The 17693-nt window shown below is 33.3% G+C and overlaps 1 protein-coding gene across 2 annotated transcripts in view; it reads left to right on the top strand.

The window, feature by feature from the left end:
• The window catches only part of LOC134706780 (serine-rich adhesin for platelets-like), a 35377-nt gene that overhangs the window by 2866 nt on the left and 14818 nt on the right, over positions 1-17693 (top strand). For both annotated transcript variants that reach the window (XM_063566051.1, XM_063566050.1), the window contains exon 3: positions 4897-8119. In XM_063566051.1, the coding sequence (XP_063422121.1) occupies positions 4897-8119 (3223 nt within the window). The remainder of the gene's footprint in view (positions 1-4896; positions 8120-17693) is intronic.

Raw genomic sequence — 17693 nt, 5'->3', positions numbered from 1 at the left:
ATTTTGAATGGCATGTCTCCATTGTGAACCGGTTTTAAGGTGGCAAGGACAGAATATACTAACACATCAACCTGAAGATTTTATGTCAATAAAGATTAATATCTAGTCCAATAAAGATGTGTTACTCGATAATTAATTTGTTAAGACTAAATGGTATTGCTTCACCGGTTTTGGTGTTCTACTTTTTTCTGTAGTATTTTGGAATATCAGAACTATTGTCTACTCATTATATGAAAACCATAAAACACATCTTATCAGATTCAAAAAATGTATAAGACAACTGTTTTTGCACCTTAATTTTTAAAAGGTTTGATCTGCAGTTTTGTATATATCAAATAAAAAATCATATTTTCGTTGATAGTTAGAAATGAGAAACTCCTTTTTATAAGATCAAGTTGTAGTAAATGGACTATAAGTCACAGATTTAAGTAACATTTTGCATACAACTCTGACTCGATTTTGCATCATTAAAAACTGAAAGTTATGTATAGTTTTGAAAAAAATATCAGAGATTTCATGGTTTTAAGGCTAATTTGAGAAGGTGTTTCGCCAATTTTATGTTTTCTTTACAAATGTTCACTCATTTTAAAAGATTTTAATCAGTATAAATGAGATATATGCATTATTTTTTCAACTTTCATTTGTAGTTCAACAAGCCAAGGTTGTATGAACATTTCAGTAGCTAAACCTGAGACATAGCCCATTTGCTGTTCCTTGACCTTTACATGACTTATATTTGTACCGAGTTAATATTTTGTATAATTGTTATATTTTAAAGTATTTGATGAAATAGGCTTGGACAAATATGTGTTTTAAAGTGACAATACAGGAGAACAAAAAAAAATGGATACTGGGAACTATCAATCATTAGCATGACCTGTTTTTTTGCTTCTTTGAATTAACCCTCATCAATACTTATTTTAGAGTACAAACAGTTCACAAAATAGAGATCACCAAAGATCAGCGACTTTAAATATTTTTACAAAATTCCATCGTGTAAATTGATCGTAAAATGTAATGAAGTGTTGAGTTGTTGGGCCTCGTACTAGTGTTTAATGGTGGGGTGTATACACAGTTTTTGTTAAATAGTACCCCTTCCCTAATTTCGATATTATGTATTATATTAGGTTTGCCACATGATTAATTTTAAAACTACAGCAATAAACCGTGGCATACCTGATCACTTAAATTCTTTGAAACAGGACGCCAAGGTTTATTTAAATCAAGGCGAAACTTGATACAGAAATTTTTCTCTTTTAACAATAGAAAGCAATAAAGAGGTTTTAACTATTCAACGAAAAATGATACAGAAAATAAGATTCTTGATTATTTTATCAGATTAGACGCAGTGAAATAAATCTATACAGTTTACCACGTTTTGCTCTGGTGATAATTTTTATTAAAACATAAATTGTTTGAAAATGAACTTCAATATTTCCAATTTTGAGCTGTGTCCCATGGTAAATTAGCATTGCGTGGATCGAGAAATTACGTATTCTATAATTTCTCATTATTGTTTTTTAATCAGTTTCAATTTCTCCTTATTTGAAAGTCCTTAAAGAAGTTCTTTGCTGAGTTAAACTTTTCTTGTCATTCTTCTTGAACTTGAAAGTTTATTGATCTCTTTCAATATGATCATTTCCTGTACCCCGAGTTCTACATTTTCTGTGACCATCTTGTTTATATGTAAGACTTTAAATGGATTTGGTGAAATAAAACTAAGAAAAACTTTTAATTATCAATGGAATTTAGGAAAACTGGTTACTTTATATATATATAGGTTTGAACGTAGTTTTCAATTTAGACTCGTATATATATATATATATATATTTTTATTCTCACAAACCAAATTACAAAGTATAGAGATAATAATACATATTTCAAAATTACATAAATAAACAATGTACAAAAGTAGATAGAGGCATTCACAATTGTTCACCCAGAAAAGTTCAATTTGTTATTGATCTCCTTAATAAGTTTACATAGTCCGTTCAGTTCTGTACATTTTTTTGAATTCATTAAGTCATAAAACTTCCATGTGTTTGGTCTATTTCTATAGTAAAATGCTATAGATTGTTTTCTTAAGACTTAGTTATCAAAAGCTGAACAATTAAAAATGTAATGATATTTATCACCAATGGCATCTGAATTACACAATACACATTTTCTGTTTTCTCTTTCTATGTTTTGCCATCTTCCAGTTTCTATTGGAAATTTCATGTTCAAAGTACGAAATTTTAGAAATAAGGATATTTGCCTGTCATCCAAAATATTTAAATACTTCTCAAACTCCAAAGTATCTTTAAATAAACGAAAATTTAATGCTTTTGGTGATTCATGTAGGCTTGCTAGCCATTTTTGTTTGAATTGATCTATTAAATTCTGTTTGATGGTTACATGTGGCCATGTTTTATCTACCAAAGAGATATTGTCCCATACATATGACAAGCCACATGTGTCTAAAATTGACTTGACTTGTTTTAACCATAATATATATGTACCATATTTGGCAGTTGCTAAGTTATACAAAATAAAAGGCAATTTGTCAGGTTTTCCGGTTACCAACTTGAACCAATAACTTATCAACTTAATTGAAATATCTAATGGATATCTTTCCAATTCACCATAAATCATAAAATCAGGAGTAGACTTTTTTACTCCAAGTAATATTTTACAAAATTTGATATGAACCCTCTCAATTATTGAATTATTTCCGAAACCCCAGACTTCACACCCAGACAGAAGTGTTGGTTTAACAATTTTATCAAATAGATCAAGTTGGCATTCAATTGACAGATTATGTACTCTACCTTTTCGAATAATATCGTACATTGCATGTGTTGCTTTTTCACATTGCTTTTTTTTTTGCTCTTGAAAAATTTCCTGACCTAGACAGTAATACACCAAGATAAGTAAATTCACTCGCAATATCTAGTATCATATTAACATACTTAAAACAATATTCTGCGGTAGTCTACCTTGTGAAAAAATTACAATCTTACTTTTTCCACATTTACTCTTAGTTTCCATAACTCACAATATTCATATAAGGAGTCCAGTTGTCTTTGTAAACCTATCTGAGATTCTGCCATTAAGACAGTATCGTCAGCATATAAAATGACAAACAATTTGAAATAAACATTTAACTCTATTTCTAACTCATCCGAGATAGTCAGAGATAGTGCACAAACCTTCTATATTATTAATGTGTAAAAACAATTCCAGATCGTTAAGATAAATAGAAAAAAGCAAAGGAGAGAGATTCTCTCCCTGCCTAACACCAATGGAACAGGGGAAAGATTCAGAAAATTTGATCCAAAGTGAATACGTGATTTGATATTATTGTACATGTTGACAATAACGTTATACATCTAAAAAGTATGAGCAACTCATTTTTCTATCTTACTTATCCAATTTAAGAAAAAAAGACAAATAGCTGAACAAATGTTACCTAACACTTATATTGTTGGGGAATGAAGGTACAACACAATTTCCAGTACATTCTTGGACACATGCTTTTTTTTTTATCAATATAAAACGTAAGTTCAGGCGTTACATTAAATCAGAAAATAGTAATACAATGTTTGTGATAATGTAAAGCTATAGTTTCAAACATCAATCGTATAGTTTTATGGTAATTTGGAAATTATGTAAGATATATACTGACAGTGAACAATTCTTGATGCCTACAAAATTCATAGATTTTTCCCTATTTTGACTGAGTTGAAATTCGTATGCCGGGTGATACATGTTTGGCAGGAGACATATACCATGTAAACGCACCATGTTTCGGTTCATTTGTAATTCATGCATTTCCCTCAGTTTTTGTCCTGAATTGTGTCTTCGGAATCGATTTATCCGATTTTACCATCGGTTTAAGAAATCTTGCCTCTAACTAACCATTCACTGTATAGTATGATCAATAGAGTATAATGAGTCAATATTTACTTCATATGTCAATTTTATGCTATTTTTACTCCCAAAACTCATCGGCCTTTGTATTTAGTTGTTCTCACAACCAGGTGACTAAACCAAACGTTATCGTTATATCGGCTAGATACTCAACCTTTAGCTGTTTCAGGTACTTATACATCTTTGGCTTTTAAATTTGGGGTTGATCGTTCCTGCTGAAGTCAAGTTAATAAAAAAAAAATAGCATGTTGGACGCACTAAAATTGTAACCGCTGTTTTCATATTTTTTAATAAAGTGTCAGAAAGTTTTTATTTTAATCAACCAAACATCTGAGCAAGTTTCCCAAAATTTTACTCATCAATAAAATGCAAAATTCTTTACTGTCATAATAGTGAGAGGTTTAGCTAGCTATAAACCCAGGTTCAATCCACCATTTTCTACATTAGAAAATGCCTGTACCAAGTCAGGAATATGACAGTTGTTATCCATTCGTTTGATGTGTTATAATCCTGGTACCTTTGATAACTATTGGACTTTTGATTTTGCCTTTTGATTTTTGATTTTCCTTTTTGAATTTTCCTCGGAGTTCAGTATTTTTGTGTTTTTACTTTTTACACAATTTAATATTGTACTTCAATAATCACAATAGGCATGTCGTATTGAGAATGTTATGAAGTATGAATTATTTACCTTTACCATGGAAGTATTATATTGACAATATAATACTTCCATGCCTTTAACTGTCGAAATTAGTTAAGTTCGTGTTGTTGTTAATACTATGATGAACGGACTATATCCATTGCAACTTCATACCAATGGAAATCAATAGGAACTGAATGAAGTGCGTGTATGCACTTGATTGTCTCACTTGTGTTCTCAAAGACAGAAACATTCCATAAACTTTCGAAAGTCAAATGTATATGTTAGACATTATATCTCTACAACTCTTATGTTTTAATTCATACATATTTTTTTTGTTATAGATGATAAAAATGTTTTTCACGGGAAGGATCCAGTATATTTGTCTTCATTTAATAGCAACAAGTATAGTTGGTGTACAATATGCATCTGCAACTTCATTGACTACAATCGTTGCTTCATCGACTTTAGAAATATCTGAATCTACCGGAACGATTCCATCTACTTATAACACGTATGAATCTACCCATATAGCAGATTCATTAATGTTTTCTGCTACAGGTGCTATTGCACCTTCGGTATCTGCCGTCGACGAATCCTCAACAATTGTAGTTGGTATGTCATCCTCAACTGCGATGGAGAACGAATCTTTGTCCTCTCATCCAACACCAGAATTAATTACCACTGTAAGTGAATTTGCATCTACCGCTATAATATCTACAATAACAAGCGAATCTTCTTTTCAAGACATATCAATGTCGCCGTCTATTGAAACATCCAACAGTGAAATGACATCGATATACACCGCTGCACAAAGTGGTGAAATAATGTCATCTTCAGTTGCAGATCATTTATCTAGTGCACTGGAGTCATCATCTGCTTTGGTAGACGTCTCTTTGTCAAGCGATGAAATAACACAATTGTCTACGGCCGTAACAGCATCACCCACAGACTTGATGAGTGCCTCGTCTATGGCTGGGACTTTATCTACTGATGCAATGTCAACATCGTCTATGACCGATGCTCCATCATCTTCAATTTCGGTAGCATCTTCATTACCAGCAGATGTTTCAACCTCGTCTGCCACTGTAGACGTGTCGTTAGATTCTGAAATTATGTCGTCATCGACAGTATATATTGACCAGTCTTCGTCAACTGATGGAACAACACTGCAATCTACTGCTGTGACAGAACTATCGTCTCAATTTTCAGCTGAATCTTCTATCGCTGTTGACGAATCGTCATCTTCAGATGTCATTGCTGCATCGTCAACCGTTATGGATGCCTCTTCATCTAGTGATGGAATGTTACAATCGTCTATGGTTGAGATGGGGTCTTTATCCACTTATGCTATGTCGACATCATCTATGATTATTACCGGGTCTTCATCAACTGGCGTAACGTTACAACCATCTACCAGTATGGGCGATCCTTCAAGTGCTGGTGAAATGTCATATGTATCTACCGTTGGCGACGAGTATTCATCCAGTGATATAATGTTCCAGTCATCTTTCATGATGACCGAGTCTTCATCCTCTGATATTATGTCACAATCGTTCACTGCTGATACAGGATCTTCATCCTATAATGCCATGTCACCTTCGTCTATGACAATGATAGAATCGTCATCTACAGGTGAAATGTCACTGTCGGCGAGCTTTATGGGCGAGTCATCAAGTATTGATGTACTGTCATCATTGTCTACAGATGCGACCATGTTTCAATCTTCTAATATACAGTCAGCTCCGCCTACCATTATAGAAGATTCTTCATCTTCTGATGTAATGTTATCAACGTTTAGTGTTGTTATCGATTCTTCGTCCAATTTAATGATGTCACCATCATCTTCTGCTATTGACGAGGTTATTTCAACTGATGAAATGTCACCTTCGTCTCTTATCGTCGAACCTTTATCTTCAAATCTAATGACACCAGCATCCACCGTAACATCATCCTCTATCGCAGTATCTGGATCTTCAGGTGTAATGCCAACCTCCTCTATGTATATGGACCAATCGTCATCGTCATCGACTTATATTATGTCATCATCATCTTCTATAGCAGTATCTGAATCTATATCCATTGATGTAATGACATCCTCAGCTTCCGTTATGGGCGAATTTTCATCTGCAGATGTAATTACAACCTCCTCTATGATTATGGGCCAATCGTCATCGACGTATGGAATGTCATCGTCATCTTCTATTGCAGTTTCTGGATCTACATCAGTGGATGTTATGACATCATCATCTTCCGGTATGGGCGAATTTTCATCTGTTGATGTAATTACAACATCCTCTATAATTATGGACCAATCGTCATCGACGTATGGAATGTCATTATCATCTTCTACTGCAGTTTCTGGATCTACATCAGTGGATGTTATGACATCATCAGCTTCCATTGTGGGCGAACTTTCATCAGCAGATATAATTACAACCTCCTCTATGATTATGGACCAATCGTCATCGACTTATGGAATATCATCATCATCTTATATTGCAGTTTCTGAATCTGCATCCATTGATGTTATGACATCATCATCTTCCGTTATGGGCGAATTTTCATCTGCAGATGAAATTGCAACCTCCTCTATGAGTATGGACCAATCGTCATCGACTTATGTAATGTCATCATCATCTGCCATTGTCCACTCTTCATCTGTGGATATTATATCATCTACTGTGGCAGTTGATACTTCATCTACAGTTGTAATTATGTCACCATCTACAAGTGCAATGTCTTCAATGGTAGATGATCAATCGTCGATAGCATCGATATTTACATCTATAGCTTCAAGTATTGCAGAAATTCCTTCATCAGAATATGTCAGTGCTTTTGCATCATCGTCTGTTGAAGCTGTGTCTAGTGAAGCAGGATCATTTTCATCTGTCGACCAAATGATCTCGTCGGCAAGTACAATGTTGCAATCAACTTTATCGGTAGATTCTGGAATAATGTCATCGTCCATTAATTATATTTCATCTACCCTATCCGCCTCTTTCGTGGTAGACACATCACAAGCTATAAGTTCGTCTGCTATATCAACACCCATGTTAGAGTCGTCAACTGTTGAATCGACAGCTACATCTTTAGCTGCACAATCGAGTTTAGTTCAATCAATTTTAGTATCTGCCACCATGTCTGATACCATGTCATCTACTATGACTGTTGAAACCACTACTCATGACACAGAAACAACATCAACACATACTGTAGCAACTTCAACAGAAGCGGCAACAACTACAGAAACAGCAACAACACAGACTGAAACAACTTCAACAGAAGCGGCAACAACTACAGAAACAGCAACATCACAGACTGAAACAACTTCAACAGAAGCGGCAACAACTACAGAAACGGTAACAACTCAGGCTGCTACAGTAACAGAAACAACTTCCAAGGCTGCAACAACTACAGAAACAGCAACAACCCAGGCTGCTACAGTAGCAGAAACAACTTCCAATGTTGCAACAACTACGTTAACAGCAACAACTCAGGCTGTTACAGTTGCAGAAACAACCTCCAAGGTTGCAACAACAACAGTGCCATCGACGTCAGCTCCGAGTAAGTTATAAAAATATTGACGTTATTAAGTATATATAAAATCACAGGTAATAGTGTCGGGTATATCATGAACTTCTACTCGTGAACTTCACAGGGGATATGGGCTCATATTTCCTGTCAGTGTTTTACCTCACCTGAACTGCTACGCAAAAAAGATATAGATCACTGACAGGGAATATGTAACCACGGGAAGCACGAATAACAATTATATTATACTTGAGTGTCCTGATTTCAACCCTTATTACCGTTTAGCTTTGTTTTCCTTCCCAGGGGATATGAGTTGTCGCTCAAATCTCCTGTTTAGGTTACCAATCAAATTGCATGATAATCGGGATAACTCACTCAAGAATAGTATTACCTCACAGCTATGTTCGAGACCGGATTGAACTTGCAGTGAGATATGAGATTCGATCCATGCTCCAATTCAATAGCCTCATTATTCCTGGAAGGTCAAGAACAGCATGCATAGCTCTGTAATTTACCCTACCTTTTTTTCTAGTGGGTGTAAGGATATGGTTCCCTGAGTTGATACATCGAATATCCTTTCTTTTGCATTAGACATTTCCCACATTTATTCAAACATTTTGTGTCCAATTTTTATTTTATATTTAAAAAAAAAGAAAATATCTTCATTTTGAATGTTCAAAGTATTACATTGAACTAATAAAAGACGGTATTAGGTTTTATATTTTGTACAGTCAAAACTATTCATTGGCGGATCCCGAACTTTTCCTAAGGGAGGGCCCGCTGACTGACCTAAAGGGGGCGCTCCAGTCATGCTTCAGTGATTCCCTAAATAATCAACCAAATTTTTCCCACCATAGGGCGGGACCGAGCCCCCAGGTCCCTCCCCAGGATCTGCCTAAACAATTTGTCGCAATTTAACATGAGTTTTATTTTAAACACACATATTGAGCTCATCAAAACTATATCTTACATTTGTTGATTGATTACGATTATAGCTCAAAATATCTTTGTTGTATAAATAGAAAATAGAGACATTAAATGGAAAGAAGGTATGATACGGTGCTTTTTGTTTGCAATTTACTTTTTGTCCGATTTTGCTTTTTGTTTTATAATTTTGGTTTTTGTCCGCTTTTGCTTTTTGTCCGATAATTTAGCTTTTTGTCCGACACTTTTGCTCTTTTAACGTTGCTTTTTGTCCGTTTTGCTTTTTGTCCGATAATTTTGCTTTTTGTCCGATAATTGTGCTTTTTGTCCGTTGCTTTTTGTCCGTTTTGCTTTTTGTCTGCTGATTTTGCTCTATGTCCGATATGAAAATGTGTATATTTTTGACAGGTTTCATTTTGTTTATAATTACAAAAGTAAACGCACAAAAGTAATTGCGCATATTGCCAATGTAGGCAGAACTGTTAAGTGTTATCGTGGATATTTATAAATTTTGCGTTTTGTGTTTAATAGTTTGTAAGAAATGTTTCAAAGCTAAAATTTCAAATTATGCTCATAACATTATTTATAACATATACTGAATGTTATTTTTTTTCTCTAAAAACATACTGATTTATTTTTTAGATCATCTGGCTCTATTGACCAAATAGTCTTTTCTCATCATTTGGCGACCGTCGTCCGTCGTCCACCGTTAACTTTTACTAAATAATTCGTAAGCTTTGGATTTCAAATATTTTGGCCACGAGCATCACTGAAGAGACATGTATAGTCGAAATGCGCATCTGGTGCAATACAATTGGTACCGTTAATTTTATTACTACCACTGGGTCGATGCCTCTGCTGGTGGACTATTAGTCCCCGAGGGTATCACCAGCCTAGTAGTCAGTACTTCGGTACTAGCATGAAAATACGGATTTGTTTGTGTTATTTAAATTTGCTGTTACAAAATATTATAAATTATTATAAATTAAGGAATGTATCTCCCTCATGCAAAGCTCTGATTCCTTTCAATGATTTGGCTATACTTTTGGACCTTTTGGATTATAGCTCACCATTTTTTTATAAGCTTTGGATTTCAAATATTTTGGTCACGAGCATCACTGAAGAGACATGATTAGTCGAAATGCGCATCTGGTGCAATAAAATTGGTACCGTTAATTTTATTGCCTCAACCCAATGTTATGAAACTTAAACACAATGCGTATTACCACATAACTCAGAAAGGTCTTGAATTTTGGTGGTGTCACTTTTACTGTTCTAGAGTTATGTCCCTTTGCAAATATAAAAACTGTTGATTTAACTTAAAAAAAATGGTATGAAATGTCCAGTGTGTATAACTACAAAACACAGGTCAAATACAAATTTCAGTGTCCTCACTTTTCCTGATATGCCCCTTTATAAATGGGGAAGATGCTGACTTGATCGATTTTGTTTTCGAACTTAAGTTTGTCTCAGGCAAATGTTATGACACTAATACACAATGCTTATAATAGCAGAAGTTAGATCAAGTACAAATTTGGGTAGTGTCACTTGAGCCGTAGTTAAGTCATGTCCCTTTATAAAGGTAAATGCAAGCCGAGTCATTATCTGTGTGCCATGGACTCATTTCTCATTTAATATAGGATTTATTGCCCTTAAATAATTTTTACCATTTATGTTCGTGTTTGCCTACTATTTTGAAGATTTTAATAGATACAAAAAAACTTCATGATAATCAGTAAGATCAGTTCTACAAGTGAGATAACATGGTCGAAATCATTAATCGATAATAAAATTGAGAAAGGAAATGGGGAATGTGTCAAAGCGACATCAACCCGATCATAGAGCAGACACCAGCTGATGGCCACCAATGGGTCTTCAATGTAGCGAGAATTCCCGCACCCGTAGGTGTCCTTCAGCTGGCCCCTTAAAATATGTATACTGGTATTAAGTGATAATGGAAGGAATACGAAACTCCGAATTATATACAAGAAACTAAAATTAAAAATCATACAAGTCTAACAAAGGCAAGAGGCTCCTGACTTGGGACATGCGCAAAATGCGGCGGGGTTAAACATGTTTATGAGATCTCAACCCTCCCCCTATATCTCTAGCCAATGTAGAAAGTAAACGCATAACAATACGCACATTAAAATTCAGTTCAAGAGAGGTCCGAGTCCGATGTCAAAAGATGTAACAAAAGAAAATAAAGAAAATTACAATACTTAATTTTATCAAAGGTATAAGGAAATAATTCGTAAATATAACTCAATATGCAGGCATCTTATACGTTCATGTATTTCACTTCCAATTTTTATGTCAGTATTCTCCTCAAAAGCTTACAAAACCTTAAAACAGACTTATTAAAAAGGGACATAGTTACGATAGGTCACTAAAGATTGCATATTTTGGCTTTAATATTGATTCACTTATAGGGTCTTTGCATCGGAACTTAACACATTTATTTAAAAAAAAAAACAGTTGTTGCATGACACGGGTTATGCTTTTCTCATATATTTTATGATAGCATAATACTAAACCCCTAACGGGAGGGATTGTACCTGATATTCATATGATGAAGACATAATCTTTCAATCAGTTTAATTAAGGTCTGGTGCTGGCATGGCAGTCAACTGCTAGTAGTCCGTTGTTATTTATGTAAATGTTTTAACAGTTTGTGATTTCGAAAACCCTGGTGTAATAATTTTTCAGTAACATATAAATTTCTCTCGCTAAAATATAATACGTTGTTACACATTCGAGCGAATCGTACAAGTTGAGATATATAAACACCATAAGACGTCACCATCTGAAAATGGATAATTAACGATAGGAAATGAGAAATCATCTCTTTTATCATAATTTTTTGTATTAAGATACATACTGAAGTCGTCGTTATTGAGAGCAAATATATCATCCAAATATCTTAAAGTATTGTTAAATTTTTGTATCAAATGTTGTTTCGATGGGTCTTTGCTAGTTTTAGTCATAAATTGTAACTCATAACAATACAAAAACAGGTCAGCAATTAGTGGTGCATGTTTAGTCTGCATTGGAATTCCAACAACCTGACGATATACGGAATATCCAAAGCGAACAAAAATGTTATCAAGTAAAAATTCAAGTGCATATATAAAGTTTCAAAGCATGTCCAATTGGCATAGTGTATTGCTACTAAAAATGACCTAAAAGAGTGGTAACATATGTCCTCGCATTCTGACTCTTTAGTACAGTAAATGTCCTGTGATGATGATTTTGACCATTTTTTTGTTTGTGTTTTTGCCTCATATCTTAAATCTACAATATAGATAATATGAGGCGACATCTTATTGGAGTTATTGTCCTTAAATGTAGTGTCTTTCCACATTTTTGAATTGTAAATAACAGAGAACACAAGGTCAAATTTGATTTTGTTTGTTTGATAAATGACTTTTTTAAACTGGCAATTTTAGGGGTGATAACTATAAAATAGTACATTTTCTGAAAGGGTCTACATGACATTTTTTCTATTTTAAATTTAAGCAGGGAAAAAACGCACGGTGACCCTATCTTACCTATTAATATTCTCATTTACCGCATTTTCAAAAAGCTATATTCTATCACGTGTTTTCAATTCTATCATTTAGTTTAGCTTCTGATCACATAATGCTGTTTTTTCCCTATATAAGTTATACAAAATGCGTCATTTTTCATAACCTGTATCTTGAGAAAATGTTCTTTTCCCTATCATATTTGTTATATTTTTGAACACTTCACAATATATACTAGTACTACGTTTTTGGCAAAGTCTGAACAAATTCTATCATTTTTAATCTATACCCCATACCACCTTAAAGACGATTTTCACTATCTATTTTGCGTTTTGTCATATATTATAGAAAATTATAATTCGATTAAGATACACCTAAAATCACAAAAATGATCAGCAAGTAAAGATCTACTAAAAAATAAAATGTTGCCGACATAGCTAAATAAACTGTGTTTCTTAACAGAAGTTATTGCCCTTAAATGAGGATTTTTTTTTATCCTCTATTGTGTTTTGAGCAAAACTCAAGAAGATAGAAAGAAACTAAAACAGCATATGATCATTGAGCAATACAAGGTCAACAAAACAGATTTTGTTATGAATTACATTCTTGTTTACAATGTTGGAGAGTGTGTCCTTTGTTTGTTGAATATGAATAGACCAAGGTGATCACACAGGCTCTTAAGGGACTTCGAGTTCTAAGAACGTTTACCAAACCAAGTATGACGTTCTTGTTTTACTTTTGACATGTTAATTTAGGCTTTAATATGTCATGAATTTCACGCCCTTATTGTCAAGAAACTTCATTAAATAGCAGACTATATGCCAGGTTTTTCTGACAACCAGAGACAAACAATTTTGGGCGTTATTGAAAGAGGCTTTTTCCAAGATGTAATTGCTCATAGACCGTATATTTACCCTCTACATATGACCAAATAATCCACTAATAATAATTCCGTCAAAAGGATCTTTTAATGATAGGCCGTGTACACGGAGACATAAAGCAACAAACGACCAACAGGACCGATGCATTTGTCTTAAACATCTTCGATATTGTATCCGCGTCAGTGGCTTTCTAATTGACTCGAGTATCTATTAGTGGTCATGGTAAAACCTTTGGAACTATATCAGTTTGCGTAGAAATTAAAGAAAAAAGCACGTGGCGACCTTTCCGTGGTGATGTTTTAATGGCCGTCCGGCGTAAAAAAATATCTGATAACCAACAACTTTTATATGTGTATAAAAAGCCTTCATCGATTTGCCACACAGACAATTTGCTTCGTTTGTGGAACAAACTCAGGCTTTTCGCGGGATCCTATTAAACATCTAGTGTTATCACTACCATGTGTTGACTTGTAAAGATTTTGTTGCACAACATAACAAAGAAGAAACATTCTTTGTTAGGACTCTATTATCGTATGTTTCATATACATGTACCCATTGTAGCTGAAAAATGATAATGAAACAATCTTATTTAATATCGATCTATTGTTTGAATAGTAAATTTTCCTATTTAATTTTTTGTTTTATAAAATTATCATTTTGAATATAGATTTTAATTTTGAAAAAGCAAGTGTTGGACCTGTGGTTTTATTGGCACTCAGTTCGTGTAAGCTGTCATTTCTTTTAAATGTGCTTATCCGAGCCCAGCGGCTTTCATTCGTTTATTTTTGTAGTACATTGTATACAGACCAGTATTTTTGTTTTTTTATTTTTACCAACATTTTAGATACAAGTTACATCTTGAACAGTTATAAAAGCGAAACAAAATTTAAAATTTCAGAAATTGATAGCCTTTAGCCACCAACGAATATCCGAATATATATATTTCAAGAGTTGTTTTAGTTACAGGAGGAATCCTTTATTTTTGTGCAATTTTGGCTCTTCACGACAAACAAAAAGATAAAAAGAACATAAGTTAACGTAAAGCATTATGTATCACCTATAGTATTTTACAACCTTCATTGGTGTTAGTTCATATATAACTCCGAATGTCCCGAATAAACATCTTTATGCGTTTGTGCGTTTTTACGGAAGCGTATTAGGGACATAGAAAAAATAAAATTGGCAATGAACTTTTTTTCAAAGTCGAAATTTTCACATTTCAAATCTTACAATTTCAACTTTAACTCGAAATATTAACTTTTCAAGTCTAATCTTGAAATTTTGCCTTTCAAAAATCTTGAAATTTCGACTTTTTGAAAAGTCGATATATTGACTTTTTTAGAATACGAAATTTTGACTTTATTAAAAGTCGAAACTTCGACTTCTTTAAAACTCGGAAGTTTCGACTTTTTCTAAACTCGAAATTCGACTTCTTTATAACTCAAAATTTCGACAGTCATTCACAGTCATTTATATCCACAAGCGGAGAGCCATATACATCATAAACTTGATAAGCATTTTTAATAAACTAAACCATTTTAAAGAGGTTATTTTAGATAGAAAATCTTGTTTTTGCCGAAGAATAAATAAAATATGTTTCACGTTCAAATACATATTTCAAATCTGGACTTCAGATATGTGTATCAAGACAACCCCGTTATTCCGACAAACCTATATTACGACATACTTTTATTCAACAGTCTAATATATAAAGACAAGGGTTAATAGTTGTGTCATAAGAATGCCAACCTATATAATAGAGTTTAATCAATGATTCAGAAAAAAGAACCAACATTTCAAAATTATCAAACTAGAAAACTGAGCAGCTCATTGGTCGTCATGAATATGCATGGCATTGTTTGCTACTTGATTTACCATTGTTTAAACAAGGCAAAGTCAGTGACTTGCTATTAGGAAACCAAACAGGCCTTTTTTATCTGTCAATATGCATGTTCTTTTCGAATGAAACTCTTCAATATTAAATGCTAATCCATATCTTAATTTAAGAACAAAACCAATTTCTGAATATAAATTGCCAAAATGTGTGGATGACGCTTTTTAAATAATTTGTCGAAATTTCGAGTTTAAAGTGGAAATTTCGAGATTTTAGAATGTCAAAAATTCAAGTTTAAGTAAAAAATTTCGGGATTTGAAAAGTCAAAATTTCAAGATAAAGTCAAAATTTCGAGATTTGAAAAGTCAAAATTTCGAGATTTGAAAAGTCGAAATTTCGACTTTGAAAAAAAAGTTCACTGCCAATTTTATTTTTTTCTATGTCCCTAAATACGCTTTCGTACGTTTCTTGCATTTCAGTTTGTATTGTGAAATTTCTTTTATCAGCCAAGACAAACTTTAAATGTGGTCGTTATAAATGTGAATGCCAGAAATCCATATATTTAATATTATCTAATAGCTACAAACTTTATCATTTTCTATTGCCAATGAGACAACTGTCCACAAGAGACCAAAATGACACAGACATTAACAGCTATAGGTCATAGTACGGCCTTCAGCAAAGACCATACCGCATAGTCAGCTAAAAAAGGCCCCGATATGACAATGTAAAACAATTCAAACGAGAAAACTAACGGCCTTATTTATATAAATAAAATGAACGAAAAACAAATGTGTAACACATAAACAAACGACAACCACTGAATATCAGGCTCCTGACTTGGGTCAGACACATACATAAATAATGGGAGAAAAGGGGGGGGGGGGTATACATGTTAGCGGGATCCCATTTTGTAATTATCGCATTTCAGTTGATTTTCATTTTCATTGTGGCTTTGTTGGGTTTTTTTCGACCTTTCTTTAGTGTGCCGCGTTGGTACCTTTCGCCTCTTACTTATTATATGATTCCACAATTATATATATGTAAGCTAAGCGTTCAAATACATTTAAATATGGATACAATGTTAAATTGAAATAGATCTAATAATTAGATGAGTGAATTTCTTTTATGAAGAATTAGAATTTATTGGAAATAAACTGTTTTAATCATTAAATTTTGGAAATGTCTAGCAACTATTTCCAAATGACGTACTGTTTAGACGTTCGAGGCTGTTCAAGTAATAAGGAAACTTTGGTTGACACAACATTGTCAGCCAAGTAGTTAATTGTTGTTTGACAAATTCGAAAAGAGTGAGAAAAGTAAAAATAAGGCCATTTAGCATTTACTTAATTTTTATAGCGAAATAGATGTGCACAGTATCTTATGTACAGATAGTGCTGCATTTCTAAATATATAACACTTTTTAATAGAAACATTTGAAATAAATACATCAACAGTCAAGTCAAGGGGCGGCAAAAGTAGAAGTAATTGTTAATTTTATCATCCTAACTGAAATGCGATACTTACATAATCCGTAAATGTGGTTAAGTTTTCAATATATTTTTTTGTAAATAGAGTATGCATGTACCTACCAAAGACAGACGACTGTATCCCCAGTTATTACTCCCGAAAAAGAAAGAGAAATACAATATAATCTGGAACTAGTCTCGGTAATACCCAGAAGGTTGAATTTCAGAAATTAATATGTGATACAAGTGGAAAATATCAATGAATTAAAAAAAAAAGTATTATAATCAAAGTTTACCCTGTTAAAAAAGTGTATTTACAATAAGAAGTTTTAAGTAAGCAAGTTATTTGAGCCGTTAAAACAAGTAAGCTATATCGTTATAACAAACTTGTAAGCTTAGTCGTTATAACGACTTAAAAATAAAACTCCAATCAAATATAAACCAAAAACTGCTAATTTTCTTTAAAATTACCAATTCAAGGGCAGCAACTTAAAAACTTGTTATCAAATGTGTCATAAATTTTTCAACAGACAGATCTTAACCTGATGAACATTATTACTCCCTGTCAGATTGGCTCTGAATGCTTTGGTTTCAGACATATAAACTAAAATCTACCTTTTACCCCAAAGTTCTATTTTTAGACTTAGCGGTCATCTTGATTATTTGGCAAAACATTGGATACTTTTTTGAAACTAAATACCATAAGGATTTTTTTAGGCCATATTTGCTTTTATTGTGCCAGTAGTTTCAGAGGAAGAGATTTTTGTAAAATTTAACGCCGACGACGGGTGCCAAGTGGTAAAAAATCTCACTTAGCCCTCTGGGCCAGGTGAGCTAAAAAAAAAAAAACGGACAAAAAGCGAAACGAACATAAAGCAACGGACAAAAAGCAAAAGTGTCGGACAAAAAGCAAAAATATCGGACAAAAAGCAAAACGGACAATAAGCAACGGACAAAAAGCAAAAGTGTCGG

The sequence above is a fragment of the Mytilus trossulus genome, chromosome 2 (genome assembly GCF_036588685.1).
Source record: "Mytilus trossulus isolate FHL-02 chromosome 2, PNRI_Mtr1.1.1.hap1, whole genome shotgun sequence".
Classification (NCBI taxonomy): Eukaryota; Metazoa; Mollusca; class Bivalvia; order Mytilida; family Mytilidae; genus Mytilus; species Mytilus trossulus.
The sequence above is the reverse complement of the archived record's forward strand: the minus strand, read 5'-3'. Positions and strand labels throughout refer to the sequence as shown.